The sequence below is a fragment of the Barbatula barbatula genome (assembly GCF_947034865.1).
Source record: "Barbatula barbatula genome assembly, chromosome: 9".
NCBI classification, from domain to species: Eukaryota; Metazoa; Chordata; class Actinopteri; order Cypriniformes; family Nemacheilidae; genus Barbatula; species Barbatula barbatula.
The window spans coordinates 6460063-6470129 of record NC_136772.1 but is presented as its reverse complement, the minus strand read 5'-3'; the positions used below and the strand labels follow the sequence as shown (position 1 = coordinate 6470129).

Below are 10067 nucleotides of genomic sequence, written 5' to 3'. Positions count from 1 at the left end.
CATTTTAAAGATTTTCAAGACATTATCTGTTCTTTTTAGTTAGATTATCAGTCAAGTTGTACAAATATAATTCACTTTCCATACCACTAACAGTAGAAAAATCTGATTCGCTTTAACCGTTCAGAAGGTCATTTCTGTTGTGTTGACTCAAGATACCCGCAACCGAATAAGTAGAGAATGGATGGACATGTGTTGTAACGATAAAGCAAAGCGTTGAACTATGCAAACGCAGACTCTGGTTTGTTTCATCATGACACAATTTTCATTTTGTACTCCCTGCTATGTCTTGCAATTTTACACTAAGTATTGTCCAAGCATTGTATTTGACTCACGGTCCTATACTGCCCTCTGCAGGAAACGCCTGTATTTACAACATCCACCATCCCTTGTGTGTTTACGTGAATGCATTTATTTGACAGACGCTTTCTCCAAAGCGACTGGCAGTGCATTCAGTCTATACATGTTACAAGTATGTGTGTTGCCTGGAATCAACCCTCCACCAAACTGCGAGCATGAGTACATTTTAAAGATATAAGTTCTCATCAATGAATGCAAATTCCCTTTTTAAAGTGCTAAGAAGTATTTGATGTGAACACTTCTGCTGCTGCTTTCCCTATTTATAAATGTACTCAAATGGACTCGAATGGAATTTACTTTATAACTTTTATATGTGTCTCTTGCTGTCTTCAATATCATTGTTTTGAATATTCTTAAAAAATATATGAAATTATGAAATAATTATTCTGTGGCAAAACAAAGTTTCAAATAAAGGAATGAATTATGCCAATAAAGCACATTTCTTATTAAATGATAACAGCACAGTGTCTGTAGCTTTGTAGCAACCGTGCCAGTCAAATCTGTTAAGAAAAACGAACGTGTTCTAATTAATATTAACACTAGATGCCGCTGTTGAGTCTTGTAGTTACTGTAAAAAAAAGCGAAGAAATCAAAGGGTCCCGTGTGTTGCTGGGATACTGGCGGACTGTGGTCGGAATGTCATGGCTAACAACAGCCATCAACTTTCCCGAGCTTTCATAACTGATAAAGATCAAGTAATAGGGGGCACAGGTGAGTTGGTGTCGATTAAATATATGTTCAGAATTGTTACGCATTTATACGTTTGTACGACAAAAACGACCGAGCTTAGCATGTTGAACCGTAGCAGACCCGCGGCTTGATTGCCGTAAAGCCTATCGCAAGTGCAATGCTAAGCTAACGTGAGCTAAGCATTCTTTGTCCGCGTGACTCGCGAAATAGTCGACCAGCCTTGATTTTTGATAGATTGCTATGTTGTTCTCCCACCTTCACTGTTTTTCAGGGACCTACAATAATACACTTGTTACAAATGGAGAAATAAGGGATTAGTTTCGGAGCACGCTTGTAGTTAGCCATTGTAGGATGCGCGTGTCTAAATGGTTAGCCGCGCACAAGGCGAGTCTGCGGTCCGAATGTAAGCGATACATCATAATTGCGTAAGATAACGGAACGTACTTGTGTTGGTTTGTCAATAAAACGTGCCAAAAACTGCGCGAACATTTTTAATCTTAATACGTCGTTTTTGTTACCACATCGGTCACGTGAGTATTGTCTCTCGCGCGCTATTTACAGATGCTAGTCGTTCTTGCTAAAACGGCTCACAATAGTACGATAATGAATGTGTGGGACTGATGCTTGTTCTGGATCTGCAGCATTTGTCATTGTAATTTAATCCGAAGACTTTTATAGGGATATCAATCATTAGGAAAATAGAACATATGTAACTTATTTCTAGTGTTTTGCGGTTTTGAAAAGAACATATTTGCTACAATACTAGAGAACATTGGCATTTGGAATGAAATGTGGTCAATATTGTAATTTTGTGTCGGTATTTGTCTGTCTGTTATTGTAGCCGGTTGGTTATTGTTTTGTTTGTATTGTTAATTTTGCTGTAATTTTTCTGTTACGTCACCGTTTTTGTGGACATGATGTAACCATCTTTGTCTTTTATTATTATTATTTTTATAAACATTTATATTGAAAATCGTACAAGTGATGCAATTCCATAGTTTGTTTAACAAAACACTTGTAAACATAATACACAGAAAGGTAAAAGTAAGATCATAATAAAAATTATAAAGAGTACTATAAGGGGGGTAGAAAGGAATCAATTAAAACATTATATTTCTGTTCACTGGTGATCCAACAATTACATCCAATATTTTGTTTTTTAACACTTTTTTTGTTTTTCTTCAATTTATAAGTTGCAATTTTAAAACGCAAAACGTTTTAAATATGAGCAAAAACAATAATATTAGGATTAGAACCTATAACTTTACATTTCTGGATATAACCTTTTCCAAGCAAGCACATGATTCTTCTGATAACATTGTCCAGTGTTGGAAAATAAACACAGGACAGTTTCTTCCTTAATATCAATAAAATTATTAAACGGATAAAACCTCAATAATGGAACCTGGCGCAGTCTTTAACTTCAACCTCCGCCTAAGGCAAATTTTAAAGTGAAAATAATGTTAATTTCGAAACGCACATGACTCGCCTGAAATGCGAGCGATCACAATAAAGCTGTTGCACGCGTCTAAAATCAGTAAAGCACTTGCTGTGTGCAGTGGAGCTCGTTCTTAACACAGTAACACATTCGACAAGTCAGACAAAGTACTGAAAGTGCAAAAACCTTATAGCATCTGTCAGTCTGAACACGCAGTCTGATTTTTAAATAATGCACATTTAATGTACATGGACTTAATCTGTTGATATAATCAACAGATTTTCTGCCCATATTTAATACAACTATGGTGAGCATGTAGTTGTAGCTGGAAGGTAAACCGTAAACACTATACTATATCTTTCAATGTTAGTGTCCATGCTCATTTCAGAACTTTAATTGTGAATTTGTTGTGCATTTTCTAGTATTTTTATAAATGTTTTTTAATTGAACATCTTGTTCTTTAATGTCATCCACCTGTGTTCTGTGGCTCTTTTTTAAAAGTGTTAATTCAGGCACGATTCAGGTATCGATTTGGCACGGGTATCGGAAACAAAAAAAAAAAGAGTCCGAACTCAAAAAATAGCCTTGGTACTGTACATCTAAAAAGCAAGTGAACCACTGATTCATCTTCATCACCACAAGAAGACAAATCTGGTTGAATAATTTACAGTGGTAAAAGTTATGGTGAATTTTTATGTGAATCTCTTTAGCTTTGTTTGTAATTACAAAATTATTATGAACAGCCCGTATGTTATAAGAAAGTATTGAAGGGTACATTTGTTTCCATAAAACGGTTGCTTTCTGGGCATTTGTACAAATTAATGTTTTTCTGATATGCATCTTTGTAGTGTTCTTCAGTCACAATGTTAAGTTTGCCGCTCTTCCTTTCATCATGTTTATACCGCACACGAAATGAGATGTTATGATGGCTCAATGTAATTTTTATTGTGCAAGTTTCAAATTTACAGTCATTTCTGAACTGTCATGGTTCCATGCGTGATACAGTTTAGTGGATTTTCCATCTTATAAATATAAATGATGTCAAAACTGGATCACTGTTTGCGTCCTGTGGGAATCAAAAGTGATTTAACAGGATTTTATTATACAACAGTTCTGCTGTTTGAGTGCCAGGAGGGTTTGTGTGTTCATCCAATTGGGTCAAAAATGATGTAACATGCTGGACAAACTCACATTTAAGCCTATAACTTTCAAATTGATTCCACTTTTTTTCTTGAATTAAGTACTATTTGTTTATAATATGTAACTTTGGAAGGTTTTAGTAGTATGTACACTTTACCGATCTCTCTTTTTCCTCAAAAGTAAAGTGATGGTTTATGACCGTGCTACAAGGAATCAGAAGAACTATTTTCATGGTTTTTGTTTATTTCATGTTTACTTTACTTTACATATTTGAAGTAATTTATTCATAGCTTAAAGTTGTATTGGTAAGCTAAAAAGGTTTTTTGTTTCTTTACAGAGTGAAAAACTAAAGGTTAAGTCATTTTTGTGTGTCTTAATTTGCTGAACAAGGACAACAATTATAATCGTATAAGATTGGGATTCATTACGTCAGGTTCTGAAATGGAGTGTGCCATAAACACCGGTCCTGGTAAGCTACTCTAATTTTTTTTCATCATATAGACATTTGTTTAGAAGTTCTGTGAAAACAATGCTGAAGATTTTTTTTTATTCCAGTATAAAATTGTTTCTCCCATATGCTATATATATTTAAGTTACTGTCATATTCTCATACACAGTTCTAATCCACTGTCACGGTTTGTTTTTATCATTGTCTAGTGTTAAATGTGTACTCCGTTATTTTTTCATCATTACAAGACATTTCTTCAATAATATATTTAATCCTTGAAAACATTTTATCTTCTTTGTAAACGTACAGTGTTGAGCTTGTTAAGCTCAAATAACCAGTCAACATTCAGTAACACGTTTATTGTCATACATGTTCATTCTGAGAATAAATCACTTATTTCTACAATGGCATTGGTAACTGAAACTGACTGTTGCATGGTGCTTTATCGACACCTCTAGATGTCAGTGAAAGTCTCAAGATCAAGAACATATTTCTTATGATATTAGTCCATGCTTTGTTTCACACCGGCAGTGTTCACTTCTACATGTGTATTTAAACTTTGTCCCACAGATGATGAACCATCTGATACTGCTGTTCCATATGAAGGCATTTCTGTTAAGGATGGAAGCGAGACACCAAAGAAGAAAAACAAGAAACATAAGAAACACAAAAGTAAAAAGAAACGTAAGAAGCGTAAGGAGGAAAAAGAGAGCAGCTCTGAATCTGGAGTAGAGTCAGAGGGAGATTCTCGTACAAGAACCAGGTAAGCGTCTGTCTGGTTTATTCACAATACTATGTAATAAAGTTGATTGTTTTACGTTTCCCTGATGCTGCATTGAGGTATTTCATGTTTTTCCTACAGCTTAAAGAAAGATGGCTCTTCTAACACTGATGATCATACAAATGCCACAAAAAACTGTACAGAAGGTATGCATGCATTTATTTATAACGCCAAAGCTTCTCAGACTTATACATTTGAAAGTTATTATTATACGTGCACTCAGGGTTTCAAAAGATGTGAATTGAATGCAGGTGTAACAACATGCATAATTAAATGACTGCATACACTTGACAACCACAATTTGATATTTTTCTGACAGACCACAGTGATGGGGAAGGTGATACAAAGGTTAAGAAACAGAAACATCGTTCAAGTAAGAAGAAGAAGAAGAAAAGACGGAAAGAGGAGGCGCAGCAAGAGAAAAAATCCTCATCTCGCTCAAGATCAGAGAGTACTTCAGCGTCAGGGTCAGAATCAGAACCTGAATCCAAACAATCACTTAAAGCTCAAGTGGACAGAAAATCACCCATCACTGCAGCTAAAGTTTTACAAGACAAATTGAAAGAAAGCCCATCTCGACTGGATGATATAAAGAGAGCCATCACGTCTGATGACGATGAAGTGGAAAGTCTGAAGCCAGAAAGGAGAAGAAGTGCGTCTCCTGAGGCTGCACAAATGCTAATTGCAGATAATGTGACACACAATGAGAGGGACAAAAAAGTGGAAGATCTTGACAAGCATGAAACCTTTAGTAAAGTCCAAGAACTTCCTGATATCATCCCCAAGCAAGATAATGTGGTCAAAGAGCAAGCTGAGCTGAAGGACATTGTAAAGGAAGAAAATGGCAATCTGAGAGAGAAAAAGAAACTGTCCATTTCCAGGTCAAGGTCTCGTTCACTTTCAGGCTCTAAAGGGACTAAAACCAAACATAGTCGCTCCAGAACTCCAAAGCAGTCCTCTGGTAAATCAGGATGTCATAAAGACAGGTCATCTTCTAGGGAGAGGTCTTTGTCTGCTTCTGGTTACAAGAATCGTCCAAAAAGAAGAGATTCAAGATCCCCCTCAGGAAGATCACCATCCAAAGTGACGAAAAAGCCTGGGCGCAGGTCAAGGTCTCTCTCCGGAAGAAAAGACCTGCACTCTAGCTCAAGATCTCACACAAGGGCTAAAAGATCTAGGACAAGGTCCCCACGACGTGGTCATCGTTCAAGGTCTAGGTCAGCTGGAAAAGCAAGACGATCACGCTCAAGATCTCGAAGGAAGAATCGTCATTCAAGATCACGATCCAGGTCCATACGGAGAGGAAGACATTCAAGGTCCCGTTCTCAAAAGAGGACACCTGTATCTCGGACAAGGCGGTCCAGGTCTAGATCTGTAAGAAGGCGGCGGACACGTTCAAGGTCCGTTGTGATATTTAGGCGCTCTCAATCTAGAAGGAAAAATAGATTGTCTAAAACTGTGCATAGAAGGAGATCAAATTCGAGAACGCCGAGTCGACGAAGCAAGTCTCGGTCACCTCAATGCTCCAGACGCTCACGGTCAAATTCGCCTGCAGTCCGTCAAAAGAGGTCAAAGTCTAGAAGCCCTCACAGCACAAAGTCTGAATCGGTATCACCAGAGTGCTGTAAAAAATCTAGGTCACGGTCATCTTCACACAATTCAAAGTCTGAATCCCCTAAGTCAAGAAAGACTCAAAAGAAAAAAGACATGCGGTCAAGATCTGTTTCACTGAGAGACACGTCAAGATCCAGATCCAAGTCCTCAGACAGAAGTCCCTCTCCTGCCAAGGAAGCACACTCTGAATCTCCCGCTAATGATGAAATGTCCTTAATGGATGATGGTTCTAAAGACACGTCAGACACAAAAATTGATACTGAGGAGGAAATCATACAAGTAAAACAGACAGCAGAGACGAGTGGTTGGATACCAGTGTCTACTGAATGTACCTCCATGCAAAAGACTCCAGATGAGGACTTACCATCATCAAAATGTGAAACACAAAGTAAAGAAATCAAGGTGGAGTCTGAGGATGTCTCTGAGATTGAACGGACACCAAATCGATCCAGATCCTCCTCACCGGAGTCTCTGCCTGCAGGGTCAGGACAAGATGATCGTTCAGGAAGTTCACGATCACCTTCTCCAAGTAAAGTTAAAAAAGAATCCAAGTCCTCCAACAAATTTCCAGTTCGGAGAAATCGATCCAGATCAGCTTCTTCTACTCAGAGGCGGAGATCCAAATCTGTGAGCAGAAAGAGGAGGTCAAGGTCTCCTGCGAGAAAACGCAAATCCAGGTCTCCCTCGCACAGTCGAAAGAGACAGACTAAATCCCGGTCGCCTGTTCGGAAAAGGAGGTCGCGATCTAGATCAGCTGGTCGGAGGGGAAAGTCAAGGTCTAAATCTCACACCAGGACCAAGCGCTCAAAATCAAAGTCCCCTAAGCGAAAACGGTCAAAGTCTAGATCGCCAGCACGGAAAAGGAGATCCAAATCGCGTTCCCCCGCTAGAAAAAGGAGATCTAGGTCACGTTCAAGACCTCGTCAGGCAAGGGCCAGAAGATCCCGCTCCGTGTCCCGTCGGAGGAGACCAGTGTTTCGAGGGAAGTCCTTTGATAGGAGAGACCGATGGAAACGGGAACCAAGTCACTCGCCGATTCTAATTCTCCGGAAAAGGAGGTCCAACTCGCGATCCAGACGAAGTACTAGCAAGACGCCACCACGCCTTACCGACTTGGGTAAATATGCCTGTTGTTCCCTCTCAAGGATACAATTTGTAGCATGAGGTAAATTGAATAATGCTCAAGTTCAAAATTAATTTTTCTTGAATTACTTTTCTCTCCCAGATAAAGATCAACTGCTAGAGATCGCAAAGGCGAATGCTGCTGCTATGTGTGCTAAAGCTGGAATGCCCATACCCGAAAGCCTCAAGCCAAAGGCAATCCTCCAGTTACCCTTACCAACCCCGTCTCCAACCCCCTTGTCATTGCCCCTGCCACTGCCCATGCCCAATTTACCCATGAATCTGAACATGGGTTTACCAGGCATGTCCGCAATGCCCAACATGACAATGAACGCTGCCGTTGCGAGCATGACTGCTGCAACCATGACAGCGGCTCTTTCTAACATGGGTGCTTTGGCATCTATGCCCCCGATGGCTCCCCTACCCACCATTACCAACAAACCCCCTCCAGCACCCACACCCAATCTGGCCAGTATTGAGGAGGTGAAGAGGAAGGTGGCTCAACAGGCTAACAGCATGAGCATCAAGGAGTTCACCGAGGTGAGATTGCATGTTTACAGTTTCTCAGTAAAGCAGATGTTAAAACAAAGAAACTTTTATATTATCAGGACTTACTTTTTGGTGTTCATGTCTGTTTTAGAAGTGTAAACAGATCGCAGAGAGTAAAGAGGAGATGAGTATTGCACGGCCACACGTTTCAGATGATGACGACGACGATGAGAAACGAGTAAGTGTCCTTAATTAAATTTTAAGTAGCGTATAGCTATTAACTATTTGGGCATACGTGTGTTGCTTGCTTTCAGTGACCTCTTATGTTTTTTACTGTTACAGTAACCGTCTGTCCTCCTGGATCTCATCTGCAGTCCTGACAATGGACCCCTGTGGCTTGAGACTTAAGGATGAACATCTCCAGAGGCATTTTATCATTATAAATGAAGTTTGATTTGCTCATAGGAGTCGGACGTTTAAGCATCTGGACATTTGAAGCCAAGTTGATTTAAGTGGTTTCTTTAAATTGTCCTGAAATAATATGATTTCAGGTTTTCACCTTCACTATAAATGGTGCCTCTTAATGCCATTAAGAAGGATTTATGGTGGATTTAACTCAGATTTATAAAAAACAGTTTTGGGGTGTATCACAACTTTGATCACAGGTCAGATCTGTTGGTCCAACAAATTTTCAGATCTTTGTTGCAGAGATGTGACCGTTTTAGTAGTATTTTTTCCCTCTGTCTTTTAAGAGTCATTAAATGTTAATCACATGTTTAAGTAAATTGATGGTAAATATAATTCGGTTATTTGTTCCTTAACACCTTTTGTGACATTTTTAAGTGATTAAATGTTCAGGTTCAGAATTGTGGCTGTTCTTGAGTGCTGTACTTAATGAATAATCTTTCCATTGATGTGCATTGAAAGGGTTTTGACCACAAATTTTCTTTTAAATACATTGAACTTTCCTTCGCTGCTTGCTGGTGATTGACGTTGTGGCCAGGCTTTATCTAAAAATCAAAGAAATTACATAATTTTTTGTCTGAGAAATCATAAATGCACCCTTTGACTCAACCAACTTTGATGGAATAAATTGCTGATTTATCTTTTAATATGTAATGACTGCGATATACTGTATTTACAGTAGCTAGAAATGTCATCATTCTAGCGAGAGGGGTGGTGTTAAATGCAGAACGTTTGCATTAAGGCTGTTGTTTAGGCACGTACTGTAAATTGCGCTGTATACTGTATAGGTTTTGCCAGTCCTTTTTTACCTCACCCTTCTTCAGTCTTTTCTGGTTTTGTGGATATCTTTTTTCCGATTCAAGATCATTTACATTTAGTCATTTCAGATAATGAAAGCGAAAACAGCTGCTATTCTTAGAAAAACTGCGGTTGACATGTACAGGTTGATTTGGCACTGTCAACAGGGATGCACATCTTGTTTCACTGCGTTGACAGAAGTTTTGTAAAATCCAGAGCTTAATTTCAGACAGATCATCTTATCGGTCAAGATAGACAGTTGAAGGTACTGGGAATGTGAAGCAGGTGTGTTTCTTTTTAACATTGTGAATTACGTCTCATTTTGCTGTTACTTGATTAAAACGAAACAAAAAAATTAAATAAGTACAGTATGGTGGCAATGTGTAAGGCTCTTTTGCATCTAAAATACAAACGCCACATTCCTAGAGTAACTTGTATTTTTTATCCTTTTCATTGCATTGAGAAACATGACACACACTGTGTACATAATGCAACATCAAATATTAAAGGAAACCATTTACATGACTGAAGTTGTTTTCGTTATTTCAAATCAGATGAGTTATTAAACGCATACAGTGAATGAATAAACGGGCAGTTTGGGAACATTTACTTATTTTGGTATGATGAGTGTAAACAGCTTGTGCACATTTACGTCTTCTCTTTGTATTATATATATATAAAATAGTTATTGGTTAGCAACATTTTGCCACCGTCTTCGCACGCCG

The 10067-nt window shown here is 38.5% G+C and overlaps 1 protein-coding gene across 1 annotated transcript; it reads left to right on the top strand.

Moving 5' to 3' along the window:
- Positions 1-916: 916 nt before the first annotated feature.
- On the top strand, positions 917-9870 carry sona (SON DNA and RNA binding protein a). Its single transcript, XM_079464033.1, has 8 exons — positions 917-1068; positions 3963-4094; positions 4644-4836; positions 4936-5000; positions 5174-7585; positions 7694-8130; positions 8231-8317; positions 8422-9870. The coding sequence occupies exons 2-8, from the start codon at positions 4067-4069 to the stop codon at positions 8422-8424; spliced, it is 3225 nt and encodes a 1074-aa protein (XP_079320159.1). The 5' UTR covers positions 917-1068; positions 3963-4066; the 3' UTR covers positions 8425-9870.
- The last annotated feature ends 197 nt before the right edge of the window (positions 9871-10067 follow it).